The 18345-nt window shown below is 57.1% G+C and overlaps 1 protein-coding gene across 2 annotated transcripts in view; it reads right to left on the bottom strand.

Annotated features, from left to right (window-relative positions):
* SSBP3 (single stranded DNA binding protein 3) overlaps positions 1-12643 on the bottom strand; it is a 55487-nt gene extending 42844 nt beyond the window's left edge. For both annotated transcript variants that reach the window (XM_074545745.1, XM_074545746.1), the window contains exons 1-4: positions 12453-12643; positions 12266-12338; positions 12024-12085; positions 11414-11498 (exon numbers count right to left, since the gene is read on the bottom strand). In XM_074545745.1, the coding sequence (XP_074401846.1) occupies positions 11414-11498; positions 12024-12085; positions 12266-12338; positions 12453-12508 (276 nt within the window). In that variant the 5' untranslated portion in view covers positions 12509-12643. The remainder of the gene's footprint in view (positions 1-11413; positions 11499-12023; positions 12086-12265; positions 12339-12452) is intronic.
* Between the last annotated feature and the right edge of the window lie 5702 nt (positions 12644-18345).

Below are 18345 nucleotides of genomic sequence, written 5' to 3'. Positions count from 1 at the left end.
TGGCAAGGCAGCAGGGGAGTAAAAAAATAATAATTAAAAAAAAAAAGCCCCTCCCCAAAAGGCAACAAAAACTCAGGTTCTGCATATGAAATGGGGGCAAACAAAGCAAAAATGGAACTTTTTTCTCTCTGTAATTTATTTTTTCCTCTGGTGGCCTCGCAGACGCCGGGCAAGGCCTGATGGCTCGGCGAGCAGCCGGCAGCCCGGCGCCGCACAGGAGGGGACAGATGGCCGGCGCAGCCACGGCGCATGGAGGCGATGGGCACCCGTGGCCACCTCACCAGCCCTGCTGCAACCCATGGCCAGCAGCATCCACAACAGGGATGCACAACTTGTGTGCTCCGCGGCCATAAAACGGAATAATAAAAACAGCCCCTCCTACGTGCGAGGATCATGTCCCAGTGGGGTGATGGGGATCACAGTTCCCTCCTCTGGGAGAATAAAACCCCACTCAGACTGCACACCAGGCAGGGAGCCCTAAATCTTGCAGCCTGCTGGGTTAACAGGGAGGCCTGTGAGCAATAAGAGGGGAAAAAATAAAAAAAAAGGAGCGAGGCAACGCACAGGCAGCACAAGGGAGGAGGGGAAAAAAAAAAAGGAGGGAGAGGAGAAAGAGGCATGGAAAGGAGGAGAAAATGTGGAGCGGCATAAATCAGGCGCGGGGGGAGCGGGGAGCACAGCAGCAGCAGCAGCAGCAGCAGCAGCAGCACGTGCTGCGTTCCAGGCGCGCAGGCAGCGCACGCGGACGGCTCCTGAGCACTTGGATGAGCACCGGGGAGCAACCAGCCCCGTGCCCCTCAGAAAGGAGCCCCCATTCCCTCCTGCTGCTGGTTTGATGTGGGGTGTTGGCTCTGCTGGCTAGCACACAGCCATTTCCATGTTAGCCTCTGTGGGAAAGAAAAAGCTTCTGGTGCTGGTTTTGATGGCAAAAATTAGAAGGGTTTCTGCACCCTTCTTCCCACTCTCAGGTCAGGCTGGGGACAGCAGGTGTCCTCATTTGAATTCCCCTCAAATGAGAGCAGCAAAATGGAAACTTGCTCCCGAAAGTCTTCCCACCAGCCTACTCCAAATTCATAATAAAGAGAGGGGCAAGGCTCAGTGCAAGCCCAGCTTTGCTCTCACCAAGGGGCTGCAGTGAGATGGGCTCACACCACGCTAAGTGGCTGCTGGTATTGCTGCCTGGCTGTGATCCTGCCCTCTGACCTCACCTCCATGCCAGCACCCCTGCACCCTGCCAACCAGCTGACAGCAGAAACTTAATTAGCCACATCCATCAACCCCAAACATCTGTAAGCAGCAATATTTACAACCAGAAATAAAGAGGAGTGACCTTCGCGGCGTTGAAAGACAGTTGGGTTCTTGTATTACAACAGTGGGGACAGGCAAAATTCATTATCTCTAATAGCCATCCTTATAACCAGATTAAACACAAAGGCAGCAATTCCATATTCCCTGACCCGCCGCCGTCCCCATCCCGAGCTGAGGGGAGCTCACACAAAACCCATGGCTGATGTTTATGCATGTGGCCACCTCCATCCCTCCTACCCAGAAAAGACAATACACCCTGGCACATCCCACTCCAAGGGCTGGGATGAGCCAGGGTGACATCCAGTTGGGGTCACACCTCTCCTGGTGCTCCTCCAGGCAGCTCTAAGGAGATGCTTGGATCCCCTGTGAATGCCTGGAGGTACCAGGAGAAAGGTCCCTGCTACACCAGGAATGCTGTGCTGGAGATGTCTGCTCGCAGGATGCAAGCAAAAAGCACTCGGTTGCCAGAGCACAACCAAACAGAGCCCAACCCTCCAGAAACCACCATTGTCAAGTCCCCCATGCTCAGGGGTTTTGTCCTGAAGATGCAGCCAAGGCTTTCACCTCTGGCTGTGAGATCCTCGTGGTGCCAATCACCAGCCAGGGAGCCAGAGCCTGTTATTTTCATCAGAGGATGTTCTCTGTGGGGACCTTCAGCTGCCAGCCAGGAGGAACAAGCCACTGGAGAAAACCTGAGCCTCCTAATGGCTTTTCCTCCAGCAGCAGCAGTGCGAGGGAGGGCAGCTCCTTCTCCAGAAGATGGGCACCAGCGGGGCCAGCTGCTTTCTCCAGTGCTCAGCAGCAACAAGTCAAACTGCTTGGAAAACACTTAAGGTTGGGGGGGAAAAGCTTCAAATGGACCAGGCGGGCGACGCACCACGCTGGAGCAACGGTAAAAGTTAAAATTAATTAGCTGGCAGGATGACAAAGAAGCCATTGTGCAGCACGGTGGAGCAATCCAAGTACAAAGGCTTTATATAAGTCATGTTGAAAACTCCTTGATGACTGCAGGTAAGGACGGACAAGCTGTCAGGACGTGCCACAACACCCTGAAGGGCTCTGGGACAAGCAAGTAAATCTGCTTTGAACGATGAAATGAGCCCTGGGAGCCTCAGCCTGGGCCTTCTCTCCAGCTGAGACTGACAAAGGTGTGAAGCACCTGGGTGTTATTGGTGCTGTAATACCCAGGATAAAACAAAACCATCTGTTTTGGGGTTTCTACGGAAAACTGCACTTGAGCTGAGCTAAAGGGACCCATATGCAACGTGAAACAGCGTTTGCTTCCCTGTGAGCTCCCCACCTCCATCCCCAAGCCTATCCCACAAAGCACATCCCCGCCAAAAGCCCCCCTGATGAGAACAAGCATTTCAAAGCGTGGCTGTCCCTGCCCCAAACCAGACCCCAAGAGGGTCTCACAGAACCAGAGCCACCTCCTGGTTCACAGCCTGCACAGGAAGACCCCAGAGTGTTTCCAGCACCAACAGGCAGAGCCAGGTTGGTTCTGTTCCCCAGGGAGGAGCAGGCACTCCCCCAGAGCCACAGGCACAGCAGAGAGGGGCTGAGGCTGTGATGGAAAGTCACTCCAAGCTGCCACCAGCCATGACCCCCGCCACCATTCTGCTGGCAGATGGGCAGGGGGAGGCTGGGTGTGATTTACACCCCATCAGCTGCACAGCACTCCGGCAGAACGGAGCCCAGGGGGAGAAAAGCACCTCTCCCTCCTTGCTGTGAGCAAGGAGGTTCACAGGATCCTGTGGGGGTTCAAGCAGCTTCTGCACTGGAGGCTGCCTCACCCCATGGGGCTTCCCCAAAAAACAGGGTGAGCACCCAGCGAGGGCTGGGCAGAGCAGGAGGGCAAGCAGGAGGATGCTCTGCTGGGCTGGGCAGGGCAGAGGAGCCAAGAGTGATGCAGCACCCTTATCTGCCCACCCCAAACCAGGCAGCTTCGAGGAAGTGCCCTGCCCCCTTCCTCAGCGTGCCCTGCCTTTTTTTCACTTAAAAAAAAAAAAGGCAAAAAACACAACCCCAACCAACCAACCCAGAGGCTGAGTTAAAAACACACTGCCTGGGGCAGGAAGCAGCCACCTGCCTGGGGACACAGCTGGGCAATGCCAGCTACCCAAACGGGCATTTCCCACCTTATATTACTAGAAATGGGTAAATCAGCAAAGCCAAGGCCTGGGACACCTTCACAGCAAGACTGCTCTGGAAGGAGGGAGATGCCAGCCAGCCTCTTGCCATGGTGGGCACCAGGCAGTGCTGGACCAGGTGACCCAGGGACAATGCCAGCTGTGTGGGTGGGAGCGGGGACAGAAGGAAATCCATGTCAGGCAGGAGGGACTGGCTGTGGGCTGTTTTACCTGCTGGGAATGCCATGGGATGCCAGCACCCCAGCTGTGCTGGGCAGGTCATGCTCACCAGCAAGCCAGAGCTGCTGCAGTGCATCCCCCCTGCTTCAGTTTGTAGCCAAAAAATTCCAATTATAGGTGCGAGCCCAGCCTTGAGAGATTGTAAAAAAAAATCCAGCCCAAATCCAGGGAAAATGGGAAGGAAACCCCCCCCACTCCAGACCCTGTTTGAGGCAGGCAGGAGGGGTGGTGAGAGCTCATTTTCACTACAGAAAGCTGCCGCACCCCAGGAGGAGAGGCACCAGATCAAATGTTCAAGGGTTGATGCAGAAACATTAAGGAAAAAAAAATTAAAAAGAAAATGTTAGCTCAAGACACAGCCAGAGGTCTTCCTTTGGACTTTATCTTAAGGCAGCAGGCGCAGCCTCACACATGGACAGACAGACAGACAGGCCAAGCGACCCCCACAGGCTCCCACCCAGCCTGGGGAGCACAAACTGGAAATCACCTTGCTGAAAAGCACCGGTGGTGGTGGCAAAGACTATGGAGGAGGAAGAGGAGGGCATTGGATGGCCAGGCACAAAGCACTGCTCTGTCCCACCACTCCAAAACACACAGGCACACGCCCCTCTGCCTTTATCCTCATGTACATCTCAACAGTGCATATTCCACAGATGTAATTGCATATGTATACATTTGTCTTCTGCTTAATTTTGATACTAACAGTCACCGTGCATGCCACATTAAGCTCGGGCAGGAGAATGAGCGTTTCTCCTCTTATCACAGAAAAAAAATATATTCATTAAATGCACAAATTCAACACAAAAGAAAAAAGCTGGTTTTACCACACAGAGCTGTGCCCCCATCCAAACCCAAATTTTACCCAAGCCACCCAGGTGCTCCTCTTGCCCTGACTGGCACAGGAGAGTGGTGTCACTGCTCTGGGGATGAGAGGAGGTGGCAGTGGGGTTCCATCACACACAGGCTGTCCCATATTTTGGAAATCCCCCATTGACTGCACAACTGTAGCTTTGAACTCAGCTCCTGGCACTTGTGGCCACGACCAGGAGTTTTGAGAGACCAAAAAAAAAAAACCTAAACCCCAAACCTAGGCAGAGGTGAGGTATTTGTTCGGGTATTTTTGCTGCCTGCCAGCCTGGAGGAAAGCACTGTTTGTGCTCTGCTGAGACCCCAGCCCTGGTGACCCCCAGGGATCTGCAGGGTGAGGACCGGGAGAGAGAAGATTCTGGGAAATTGGGAGCAATGTGCCTGGGCTGAGGAGAAGCCTCAGCAGAAGTCAGGGAGCCTCTCTGAGTGGGAGGCTGGCAAGGCAGGAGTGTGATGCTCAGGGGATCCAGCCCATGCTGAGTCCTGTGGGCAGATCCCAGTGCCAGCCAGGCTGGACACAAGGCACAGGGCAGATCCCAGTGCTAGCCAGGGATGGACACAAGGCACAGGGCAGATCCCAGCATTAGCCAGGCTGGACACAAGGCACAGGGCAGATCCCAGTGCCAGCCAGGCTGGACACAAGGCACAGGGCACATCCCAGTGCCAGCCAGGCTGGACACAAGGCACAGGGCAGGTCCCAGCACACAAGGTGCTCCAGCTGCTGCATCCCTGCCATCCTCTCTGTTCCCAAGGAAAACCAGGAACCAACGTGGCTGCAGCAGCTCCCCCCGGGGCACCCCCACCAGGGAAGGCTCCGCACAGCCGGGTGCCATTCCCGGTGCCATTCCGGGGGTGCCAGCTCTGCCATGAGCAGTGAGAGAGGAGCAGCAGCCAGAGCCCTCCGCCCGCTCCCCAGGACCAGCCCCTGGCAGCTGTTTCCAATAGAACCAGGGACAGCTTCACAAGAGAAAAATCGGGAACAAAAGGCAGGAGAAAATCCAAGTTTCCAAGGTAAGGAAGGAAATGATCAGGAGCACAGGAAAGTCCCACTCGTACCCAACAGACGGCGTCCTGACCTAACACCTCCCCACGGCCGGACAGCAGCGCCCGCGCTGGGCTTCCCGGCACGGCACGGCTTGGCACGGCACGGCACGGCGGCCCCTCGCCCCCTTTGTTCCTGCCCAGGGACCCCCGCGGGCGGCCGGGGAGGGCAGGGCCGGAGCTTTGTGCTCCGCCGGAGCCCAGCATCTGCCGGGGGCAGCGCTCCCCCCGCGGCTCCCCGCGCCGGCCGCACCGCGCTCGCCCACGTGGCCGCCGGGGCAGACAATGGGATGGGGATGGGGATGGCGCTGGGGCTGCCGCGCTCGCCGCCACGGCAAGGCCTTCCTCCTCCTCATCCTCCTCCTCCCCGCAGCGGGCTCGGCCTGCCGCTGGGAGCTGGCCCCTCGCAGGCACTGGGTTTTTTTTTTTTTTTAATTAAAAAAAACCACAACCAAAACAAACAAAAAAAACCCAACCAAAACCAAAAAACAGGGAAAAGAAAAAATGCTCGAGTCTGGCTTGCTGCTGCACTCGTGCAAGGGGAGGGCATGCGGACCCGCACACATTGAGATGGGCAGCAGGGCAGCACCCCCATGGGCAGCACCCAGCCCTGGCACAAACCCCCACTTGCTTTCCCATCCTCTAGCAAGACTGGAGAAATCCTCCCTCTCCTCCCATCCCACTCCCGGCTTTTTTGGAGAACCCCCTCCCGGAGCAGAGCCAGAGAAACTTTGCGTGTTCGCACCATTTGTTGATATAAAACCCATCCCCTGCCTTACTTTTGCACAGGCACTCGGGGTGGGGTGGAGGGGGGGAACGTCTGTTTCTATTTGAAACCGTCAAAATTAGCATTCAGTAATTAAAAATCACACCCTTTCTCTTAATAACCTAACCAGCATGATACAATCAGGTTGTGCCAACTCTTTAATCTAATTGACTAATTACAGATTTTAATTTAGTCAGTTACTGAACAACTGTTGACAATTTGTTTTCATTAGGGACAGAACAGGATAAATATTTAGGCTCCCCAGTCAAAGACTAAGACATAAGCTCTGGGCTCTGACCTCGGGTTTCACAATGGAGCCTTCTCCAAGAGCATCATCCGTGGAAAGGTGCTGCTCTGCAGTGCCCTGGTCCTGCTGCTGGGCAGCACAAAGTCTGGAAGCCGAGGCTGCTCTGTCATGACAGCCAGTGCTGTTTAAAATATACTATTAAACAAATCCAACCTTGCATGGTGCTCCAGCAAGAACAGGCTTTAAAGGACACCCAGGCTCACCAGTACCATTAACTGGGAGGGAAGGCCAAGCCCAGCGCTGCCAGGAGAGGGAATATCTGGATTTATTTATTTTTGTTGCAATTTTTTTTTGGGTTTTTTTTGAAGTGATGTGGAGTTTTGCAGCTGCTGCTGGCAGCCTGCCACTCCTGAAGGAAACTCCTCTCTCCGGTTACCTACCAGGGAACCCTGTCCCTGCAGAGTGGAGCTGGATGGAGCCCAGACGGAGCACAGTCCCACATGGAAACAGGACAGAGCTGTGTGTGCCACCACTGAGCCACATGCCCAGGGCTCAGGCAATGCCTCTGGGACCACACAAAGCTGTTCCCAAGCCCTGTCCCTGCATTGCACTAAACCTGCCCAAAAACACCTCTTCTTCTACACGACACTGGCTGCACACAACAGGAGAAGCTTTCATGGACCATCGCCACCACAGAGGTCATGGATCAACACTCTCTGTCCCACTCTCACAGTCATGGGTGCCTCAAACAAGGCATTACAACCTTCACTGGTCCTGGAGCAAGAAGAGAGCCTGGCATGGCAGAGGAGACAGTCACAACAAACCCTTCATGCATGAGGAACATCCCTTCCCAGGGGTCCCACCAGGCCATGTCACCTGGCAGTGCACCATGCCATGAGCTGGCCACACAGACCCTAGGGAGCAGCTGGTGCTGTGACAAGGAAATGCTCCCTGCAGCCCAAAACCACCCAGGCAGTGATGCTGGGATGGGGTGCCTGTCCCACACCTGGATGGGGTGCTATTGGCAGATTCAGCGTAGAAGAACCATCCCTGGGACACCCTCAGTCTGTACAGCCAGCAGACCAAAGTTCTTCCAGCCTCTTGGGCTTCACCTTGTTTCCACTGAGCACACTAACTCCAGCAAGCCTGAATTCTCCATCCATCCATCCATCCATCCATCCATCCATCCATCCATCCATCCCCATGAGCTTCAGAACCCCCTGATATCTCTCCAAGGGGGACTTTTCCATACAAAAAGGAGGAGCCCTGGTTATCCCCAACCAAGACAGGAGCCCCCAACACACCATCTTTTCCCACACCAACCACTGCACCTCCAGCAGCAACCACCCCCACTGCTGCAGAGCATCTTTCCAGACCCAAGTTGGAAGGAACTGCAGCAGCTTTCCAAAGTTAAAAACAAAAACAAATAAATCAATGCTTTGCGTTAATGGCAAGTTGAAGCCACAGCTCCACAGATTTTGTGCTGCAAAGAAAACAGCATTTCCAATGCTCCCAAGTGCAGGTCCTCCTCAGGAAGAAACTGGGGGAAACAAGAGCTAGGGCATGATGAAGTCAAAGTCTTCATCAGCTAAAGGCTATCCTGAGTTTTCTCTCCTGCATGTTGTCATGAGCTGGCTGTGCAGGCACAGCAATACCACAAAAAAAGTATGTAGCAAACAGTCAACTAGATTTAAGTTCATTTTCTGTAGCTCGAGGCCAAAATCGACTGAAGTGGTTCTGGTGATCAAGTTTTCTGCAATTCCCCTTTCTGTGTATTAGCTCTTTGACAGAAATTCACTGCGGTATTTAAACTGGCAGTCATCACCACTAACTCAAATTGTATTGGCTTTCACGGCGTTGAAATGCTCAACTGCGAGCAGCCATCGGCCAATTCCCAGATAACGCGGCGGCTGAAATCCCCTGTCATGACCAGAGATCCCCTTGCAAGCTTTGGGAGCGTGCTGGAACGCTGGCCTGCTCGCCACGGGGCTTGGAGGAACACAAATCAATGGCTGAGTTTTAGGGGTTGGTGTTTGTGGGGTTGTTAGCTTGGATAAACTCTTTGGGTACAGGTGGGAGAGGGCAATGAACAACCCTGCAAGAACACAACTCAAGAGTTGTGTTGATGTACAGACATGCCAGAGATGGAAGGGTAGAGCAGAGCAGGTTTCCTCCTGCCTGTGCCAGGTGAATGCCCACTCCTATCGTTCTTCCTCCAACAAGCACCTTTCTACAAAGTCCCAGAAGGTTTTTGTCCCAGCCTGGGAGAAAACCCTCAGGGGAAAGGTAAAAAGCAGTATTTCCAAGCACTCACAACACTTCAGTTTACAAGGGTCCCCCCAAAAAAAGAGTGGTGGGATTTCTCCTTACTTTCTTAATTTCCTTCCTTGCTTTAATTTCTCACTGAAGATTTAAACACTCAAAACTGGAGGGGGAAATCACCAATTTGTCCTGGTGCTCCTAACAGTTTTCATACAGTTATGCTGGAAAATAAAGTGGAAATGACACACCATGTAAATCCCACCCTGTTAATGAGGAGAACTGCTCCCCCTTCCCAAAAGATTTGGGTCCCAGGTAAGAACCTCTCCAGTGCTGGTTTTGGGAAAATGACATGCCAGGCTCCCAAAGCACCCCCTCTTTCTGTCCTTACAGCAGCACAGTATCAGGGTTAACACACACCATATTTTGGGCAAACACCAAGCAGGACACACAGAGTTTGCCTGTTGCTGGCCAAGTGTAAACACAATACTCTACAAACCTGGGGCAAGACATAGACTGGGATATTTTTAACCACAACCACCACATGAAGCAATTCATGACTCACTGATCCAGCCCCATTTGGGGCTCATATCCCATTTTAGCTGCCATGCACTGCTGATGGCTCGCTGGGTTTGCTCTTTGACACTGCCCACCATGCTCACCTGCCCAGGAGCTGGAGAGGAACAAGGCTCTATTCACACTCCCACGGTTATCATTCTGCTCTTTGGTCAATATTTAAGTTTTGGCCAGGTAGGTCCCTGCCCTGTAAAGTACACGCCGTGCCAGGAAAACACCACTCCTCAGAGAGGGACTGCACCCTGAGCATCCGTCAGCAGCCACCCCACGGAGAGGCACAAGCCCTGTCTTGGGGGCCAAAACACTGCCTGGGGACACCAACCCAGTGCCACCAAGCCAAAGCACAGGGCAGTGAGAATCTCAGGAGTTACCCAAAAGGTAAAGCACTTGGGGCTCTCAGAAAACCGCTTTACACTGAGAATTAAAAACAATCAGGATTGTGTCTATTTACTGTAAGCTTAAAGCAACGTGTATTAAAGAAGTTTATGCGAATCATCTAATGCACTCAGGCCTATTGTTAGAATTATTACCAAGCTAAAAAAAGATTAATTTCTCTAAATACACTAAATCCTCAGACACGATGAGGAGGCTGCTGCGGATGGAGCATTACCAGGTCTTGCTTGCTAATGTCATCTTCACCTGTGGCTCTGCTGCCCAAAGATCTACCTTTGCCTTGCTCCTGATGACCCCACTGTCCCATTTGGGCTCCCAAATCCCACACAGTTTGCCCCAAAACATCCAGGAAGCGAGCAGAAGCCAACAACTGCCAGACATGCTGCTGGTTATCAGCTCTGACCCCTGGTTCAGGAGTTCACCATCTTAATCCGACCCAGTGAAAACAAGCGATGCAGACAGCGGCCGCAGGGATGGACAGACAGACAGACAAACTCCACTAGCAAATACCCAGACACACTTCTCCCAGACCCAGCGGGGTGGGAAGAGACAAGAGGCAGCTGAGCAGCCAGCTCTGGCACTGCCCATGCCCCAGGGTGGTTGCTGTGCCCAGTGCCAGCGTGTGAGAGCCGCGGAGGTCCCCGAGACGCTCGCCTGGCACCGCTCGCCAGCAAACCCTCACACATCCCCAGCCAGGCATGTCCAGGCAACCAGAAACTTGGGAAGGGAGCAAAAATGGTTTCCATACCATAGTCTCCCCGGAGCAGACAAAACCAGCTCCTGCTAGGAGGTTTAAAGGCGCTTGACTGGGGTCCAAGCCCGCAGCCAGGTGACTAATCCTTTGATGCACATTCCTCCCAACGCTGCGGACGCGGGACGGGAGTGGGCAGCCCACCCATGGCCCATGGGGCAGGCATGCCATGCACCCATGGCAAGGGGGATCCTTGGGGACACACCTCAGACCCAAGCATGCCACCATCCATCCCTGGGTCATGCTGCCACCTCTGCAGAGAGCAACCCAAACCATGGAGAGCAAGATGCACAACGACCAACCAACCAACCAACCAACCGGGGTCTGCAACCCCAGCTCCAACAAGACAACACCTCTCCCCTGCTGGGATCAAGGGAGGACTCAGGAAACCAAGGGAGCCCCCAGCCTTGCCAAAGGCAGGGAGATATTAACTGGGGCATTCAACAGCGGTTTGGGGAATTCCCCCTTCTCCTCCCCACCAAAATCCAACCCCCGCCCATCCTGCAAGGTGCCCTCAGCATCAAACATCTCACCACCACAGTGTCCTCAGCATGAAATATCTTGCCATCGACCCTCTATAAACGCTTTGTTGTCCATTGCTATGCAAAACTTCTTAATTCTACCACTAGCCCGAATGCCTTTAAGTGCTTAAGATAAGTATCTGAGCTCATTTACATAATTGCAACATTATGAAATACTGTTCAGTCAAATCAGAACATTGCTGGTTAAAAAAAAAACCCATGCTTTTTGCCAGTCGGTTACGTTAGGTTGGCTCTCAGTGCGCCGGAGCTCCCCAACGCCGTAATTACCGCGAGGATTAGAAACTTGTTACTCACGTAGTCATGAAAGGCTTTGGCTTCACTCGAATGTTCACAAGTGTCTCGCCTTTCGGGAGCTGCGCAGTACAGGTCCCAAAACACGCTGCACGGCAGGGAGAGACGGGAGAACAGCAGTTACTCATCGGGGATCGGGCACCCAGGTCAGCGCAGGTGAGCGGCTTCGCTGGGCTGGCACCACAGCTGGATCCAGCTGTGCATCCCAGCTTTACACTGCCGGGACCTGGCTCAGGAGCGGGGATGCTGGGTGTTTGAGGGAGCAAAAGTACCCTTCAAGAGGCAGCGCCTCGGAGGGACAACCCCCGTGAGAGTTCAGACACTTCTCGCAGCCCCGCAGCCGCCCAGCCCTGCTCCCCTGGGCGCCCCAGCGGCACCGGCACAGCCCGGTGCCTGCGGCTGGCCCGGCAGCTCTCCAGCGGGAGCCCTGCCCGCCGCTCCCGCGGGGCCAGGGGTGGCTCCGCCGCGCCTCGACGCCCGCGGGGAGCGGGAGCCGGGGCGGTTCGGGGCTCGCCGCCGCTGCTGACTCACGCCACTACCGGGGCTGCACCCCGCGGGGCCCCGCGCCCCCGGGGGGCTGCTCCCACCCGCCACGGGACACCCCCGCACTTACCACCACCAGGAGTGCAGGAAGCCGGGGGGCTCGCCCAGCGTGATGTTCTTCTCCCACCGGATCTGCGGGCGAGAGGAAGACGGCGGGGGGTGGGTTGGGGGGGGGCGGCGCGGGCGGGGGGTGGTCGCGGGTGGGCGTGGGCCCCCACGCGCGGCGACCCCCCGGCGCCGCCGCCGCCCCGCGCAAGATGGAGGGCGGGCGTGCGGCGGCGCACAAAGGGCGCGGGGGGCGGCGGGGCTCACCTCGGACAGGAAGGTCTGCGCAGACTTCTGGGCGCCGACGTGCAGCAGGTACTCGTAGACGTACAGCGCCAGCCTGCAACAGCCGAGCGCCGGGTCGGAGGAAGAAGAGGCGCCCCGCTCCCGCCCCGCACAAAGCCGCCCGCCGCCACCGCCGCCCCGCTCCCCCCGCCGCCGCCGCCGCTCTTACTTCTCCCGCGCCTGCCCGTCCGAGGGCACCGCCGAGCCCTTCCCTTTGGCGAACATGGTCCGCGCCGAGGAGGAGGGGGGCGGCCGCCGAGAGCCGCCGCTGCCGCCGGAGCCGCTGCGCCCGCCGCCGAGGGAGCGCCGGGGGCTGTCAGAGCGCCGGCCGCCGCCGCGCCCCCATCGCCCCGCGCCCGCCGCCGCTCGCTGCGCCCAACGCGCCGCTGGCCGCGCACCCGAACGTGGCCGCGCCGGGCGCCGCCCCCGCCGCCGACGGGCGCCCGCTGCCGCCAATCACCGCCCGGCGGGGGCGGGGTCTCCCCGCGCCACGCCCCGCTCCGGAGGCGGCGGGCGGCCTCCCGCGGCGGGCAGGGAGGGCGGGCGGCGGCGGCGTGCGGTCCTAGAGCGCGCCCGGCTCGGCCCGCGGGCGGCGCCGCTTCCCCAGCGCCGCGCGGCGCGCGAGCCCTTTAAGGCGGCGGGCCGCGGCGCGCAGCGCGCGCTGATTGGCCGGCGCCGCGGAGACCTCGGAAGGGGGGACTTGAAACCGCCCGTCGGGGGGGCGCGGGGAGCGGCGGTGCGGCCGGGCGGGCGCTGCCGCTCCGCGGCGCCGGGCGGGACGGACCCGGCGGGAGGCAGGCACGGAGAGGAGGAAGGAGAGAGGGAGGGAGGCGGCCGGGGGCTGGGCACGCCGCCTGCTCCTCCGGACCGGCCCCGGCGGGTCCCGCCCGGCGCCGCGCACCCCGGCCCCGCGCTGCCGGCAGTCACCCCGGGGCCAGGCGCGCCCGGTGCGCGGAGCCCTGAGCGGAGCCCGGGGCCAGCGTGTCCTGGCTGCCAGCTCCAGTCACGGGGCTCGTTCGCTTCGCTGCCCTTAAAAACACGCGGGGAAAGGCACCCCCGCGGGCCGGGCGGGGGTGGGCTGTGGGGACCCTTCCGCCTCTCTCCGGGGCTCGGGCAGGGCCACGCTGTCCCAGCGCACCTCCAGTTTAAAACTCAGGGCTTTGCCTCCCTGCCCCACCAACATTGCTTCTGCAGAGCCAAACTAGCTACCAGCGCCGGCCTCGGGTGGCGGCGCCCGTGGGGACAGATGTTGGAGCGGCACAAAAATAAGGGCTTCAAACAGCTCCTTCCCCCTGCCCTGGCCTCACCTCTCCCTCCGAAGTGAGTGGCTGAACAAAACCCAGCGGCTGCGCTGGGGCTGTGTGCTGATGAATTACCCCCGCTAGAGCGGGGAGCTGCGCTGGAAGCACGGGGGATGCCGGTGCGAGCGGGGCCGTGCGCTCCGTGCGGGGGCTCGGAGGCTCCGGGCGGCGGCGGGGGAGCCGCGGGGCGGGGGAGGGAGGCAGGGAGGGACTCCCGCGGCGGCGGCGGCAGCGCTGCGGCGCCCGTGGGAATGTTCACGGCCACCGGGACCTGCCCGAGCAGGGCCAAACTCGTTCGCAGGGTAAATTGAGGTTTAAATTGAACTGGGGGGGGGAGAAAGTCTTGCAATGCGGTAGGTCGAAAAGGATCAAAACTCGCAGGCGTCCAGGATCGTCTCAGCTGAAAATGAAAAACTGGGGCTTCACCCAAGTTTTAGGTTTTATGGTGGGGGCCGGGGTGACGGTGGTGATGACAAGGCAGGCGTGAGGGGCTCTGCTCCACGCACGCCCCTGCAGCACAGACCAGAGGGACAGGCCAGACAAACCCCAGACTTTGTGTCTCCCGAGCCTCTGCATCCCTCTGCTCCTCTGCTGCTCTGATGAGTTCAAAAATAACTGGGAGTGTCCCCTGGGACTGAGGCTACTGGATAAATCTGACCCTCCAGCAGCACGTGAGAAGTTCACTAAATATCCCTGGTTAAAAATAATACCATGATATCCTGTACCTCCTGCGTGGAGGTGGAAAGCACTAATGCCACTGGAATGATGGGCGCCGTGCCCTCGGCAGCAGAAGGGCCTCTCCGTGCCCAGAATATTGCCCTGCCCTGCTCCTCTTCTGGAGCTTGTTTTCTTGTAACTCCCATGATTTTCTGGGATAGGTGAGTAGGCAAAACCCAGCCACTTCCTCTCCCAAACGCTTTCTTCATGTCCCAAACTACAAATGGAGTAGTTTGGGACATGAAGCAAGCCCAGGGAAGTGAAATGGGAGACAGGATCCCTTCCCCTCCAGGTGCCTTCAGCAGTCCGGTTCCAGGTCTTCAGACAGGAGTGGAGGATGTTTCCGAGATGCTCAGAGGACAGAACAGGCCAAGAAGGGAGACAGGAAACCACCTCGGCTTTCCCTCCTCTCTTCCACACAGCTGTAGTTCCCAGCTTTTTCTAGAGGAAACAGCCAAGAGCAGTTGATGAAAAGCTTCCCAAAGTGGCACCAGAAGAAATTATCAATGTTGCCATCCCAGGGTGGCAGAGCCCGACCTGCCAGGTGCCAAATGCTGGCATGGCAAGGAAGGACACTCCCAGCCCGTGTGAATTCACTGGGCACTGGCCCTGCCCTCGCATCTCCCCCGACCTGATGATTAGAGCAAATTATAAGCTGGTGCTTTGGACCAACTTAGCTAAAGATCAGAAGGGAGACTAATTTCATATCATCACCACCGCAGAATGCAATTAAGTGGCTCTGCAAAGTTTTAACGCAAGTTGTGACAGGAAATTTGGGAAAAAATAAATTCCCCACACCCAAAGCCAGCAGCTTCACCTAGCCAAGCTGCAGGAGGATGTACTGAGGCTACCGAGTGCTCCCAAGGTGTGCAGGGCCACCTGGGGGCTACCTTACTTTGGCCAGACTTTCTCTTCGTCAGGAGTTTTTCTTGGGTTGCACCAGAAGTCATTAAAAACCCCAAACCATCACCCAGCTGGTTGTTTTAAACACCTGCCCGTGGATTTCTCCCAGCTGTTAGGGTGTCTCCCATGCCAGGGCTGCATTGCATGGCGCCCACCTGGTGGGCACCCAACAGATCCTGCTCCACTGAGCCTGAAGGCAGGAGAAGGTGCCTGGTGCCAGGGGGAAAAGGCAGCATCATCCCCTGGGCACAGCAAAGGGAAGGCTCAAATTTACTGCACGCCGCCAGCGGCTCTGCTGGGACTGCTGTGGGATCCCCGTGGGCAGGCTCCCAGTGGGCAGGGATGTGCAGCAGGAAGGACAGGTTTGGGAGGGAGTAGCTGTGGGAAGAGTGGCCTCTCCACGTTGCATATTAATGCTCCTTGTGCTTTAATTGCGGTGGGACCTCTCGCGCAGAGCCATTAGCATGCAATGCGGAGGAACATGTATTTTTGGGATGCCTGCCTGGCTCACAGACTCTCAGCTGTAGGGAGGGGTGGGCTGTGGGATGCAGGGAGAGGTGTCTCGTTCCCCCCCAGCCCAGGGATGCCGCTGGAGTCGCAGCTCCTTCCTCGAGCCCCTGAATCATCCCCGCTGCCATCTGCTGCACCCTCGCTCTTCCCCACAGATGTCCTTCTTCCTTCCCCAGAAGGAGATGAGAACTGAGGACGAGGTGCCAAACACGACTTCAAACAGCATCTAATAAAACATGGGATTAATTTCTTCTGACTGGTGCTCAATGGCTCTGATTAAGCAGAGCAGGATTTAATTAGCTTGTTTGGACTGCCTGGAAGCCCATGCCAAAGGTGGGGGAGTCTCAGTGGCTGGGTCTCCCCAGGCCCTGACCAAGAGCTCATGCAGGCCTTGAAGAGCAGAACCCTGTCAGGATCCTCCTTCAGGATCCTCTGACTACCCTTTACCAGCCAGGATGGGTGCCTTGGCTGTGCTCAATCCCAGTGACACCCATGGGGCAGGCACAGGGGAATGACAGGAGCAAGGTGGGGTTTGGTGGGGGACACAAGTCGGTGGCCCCACCAAGAAGACACTGTTGTGTCTCATCCTCTGAACCCCGTGCCTCTTGGCACAAAGCAAACTTGCCCTGCCACCAAGACCTTGAATTTAAAGTAACCCTGCTCTCTCCCTGATTTACTACCAGTTGCTGGCTCCTCTCCTCTCCCTCCGCCTGTCTCCTTTAACCCATTTCATTATCTATGCTAGCTTAGGCTTGTCTATGTGGGAACATCACGGTGAAGTTATTGCAAAATAGATGGGCTGTGAATGTAAAGCGTGGCAGCTATTCCCCAGCAGCTCCCAGCGTGGCAGCTCCCATTCCTCACCCGCAGTTCCTGCACTAACCTCGGCTGCAGGCAGGCACTGCAAAGGAGCCCAGGAGCACCCGTGTGGGACACAGCTCCTGGGCTTTCCCCTGGGAAAGCTGGGAAACCATGCTGCATTCCCATAGCTGGAGTTTCACTCTGTGGGTTCCTGTCATTGCAGAGGAGACTAACAGAGGTAGAAGGCACAAAGGGAGAAAGAGACAAAGCTGAGGAGGACTGCCCTGTCTGAGGAGCACAGGCAACTTGCAAGCCCCAAACTCACGCTTGTGGTTTGACTCCTGAGGAAAGGGGCAAAGGCAGAACCCAAAATGTCAGACCCTGACAAGGTGTCACCTCTGCTCACCTCCTGCCAGTGCAGGCTGCTCTGGGTGAGTCTGGTTCTCCTCGTTCCCACCTCCTTTGCCACTAACCTGCATCTCCCTGCAAGGGACATTTTGCAATGAAATACCTCTCCCCACGCAAACCAGCATGCAGGAGCTGTGGTCCTGCAGGGTGACAGCCCCAGCCTGGCTCACAGCAGTGCTGCTGACATTCCCACACGGTGCTGTCTGTATCTGACCCTGCTCCTTCCCTGTGGCTGGGCTCTGGTGGCTGCCACGTGGGGCCAAGCAGGGCATGAAGTGAGGATGCCTCAAGAGGTCACATCTCAGTGCTGCCTGTCAGTCTCCTATGGCAATGGCATAGCAGGGACCCTTCCAGCAGAGCTGTGTGTGCCTGCAGACCCCACAGATGATGGGATGGTGCCCATCTTGGAGTTTTCTCAGCCACCCCACAGGACAGCCTCCAAGCTGTGCCCAGCCATTCTCAAGTGAAGGGTGGCAGCCTCTCCAGAGTAGCAGCAGTTTTCAGCTGCCTTGGGAGCCAGGCAGAAGCCCCACCAAGAATCTGCAGTTCAACTCTAGTGGTTTCCTCACCCCCTGCCCTGGGCAAGGAGGGGTTTAAGCAGGGAACAGGCGCTCAGCCAGCATTACAGGATCTAAATCCAGCTCTGCTGGGGCTGGTTTGAGCGTTCTCTCTCTGCTGGGGCAGAGCCTTTGGGTCCTATCTCTCCTGCTCCTTCTCCAGGCTGAGTCCCTTATCTGTCACCTCTTCCATCTGTCTCCGCCTGATATGTGCCGGCAGCAGTGCCCGAGCCAGCCGCCCCCTCCAGCGCCCTGCAATGGGGCCAGAGCCCCTCGGACACAGGGTGACCTTGGGTTTGCTGCAGACCTTCCCCTGCTGCCCCGCGGGTGCTCCCCAGCAGGGTGGAGCAGTGCCAGGTGCGTGCATGGAGCTGTAAATCTGCTGCCAGCGCGGTGACAGTTTGGGTACTTATTTTAGCAGCCTTATTTTAGGTAAAAAGCTGCTGCAGGGTGAACTGTGGTCCAACTGGCTCTGCTGCCCACGAGGGTTTCCTCCAGTGCTCCTGGGAGTTTTGTGGGAGGAAGAGGGACCTCAGGGCTATGGGGAAGGCTTTCCAGTCAGCAGCCTGCCATTGGAGCCAGTGTCCTCAGGGACACTCACCTCTGCAACATCCTCCAAGGTTTCAAACTCAGCTCTTGCTGCTTGGAAGGTTTGCTCTGGCTCTGCTCACACACCCAGCCATGCATGGCCACCTCGCTTCCCAGCAGGCAGTGAGGGGACCTGGCTGGTGTTCATCCATCCCCTGCTCTGCAGAATGCTGTATGGAACAGACCCACACCCAGGCCATAGACCACACTCCAAAGGCAGCCCTTTCCTGCTCCCACACGGCACTGAACGCCCCTTTTTCTAACTGAAAAAACCCCA

Source organism: Zonotrichia albicollis, chromosome 8, assembly GCF_047830755.1.
Source record: "Zonotrichia albicollis isolate bZonAlb1 chromosome 8, bZonAlb1.hap1, whole genome shotgun sequence".
Classification (NCBI taxonomy): domain Eukaryota; kingdom Metazoa; phylum Chordata; class Aves; order Passeriformes; family Passerellidae; genus Zonotrichia; species Zonotrichia albicollis.
The sequence above is the reverse complement of the archived record's forward strand: the minus strand, read 5'-3'. Positions and strand labels throughout refer to the sequence as shown.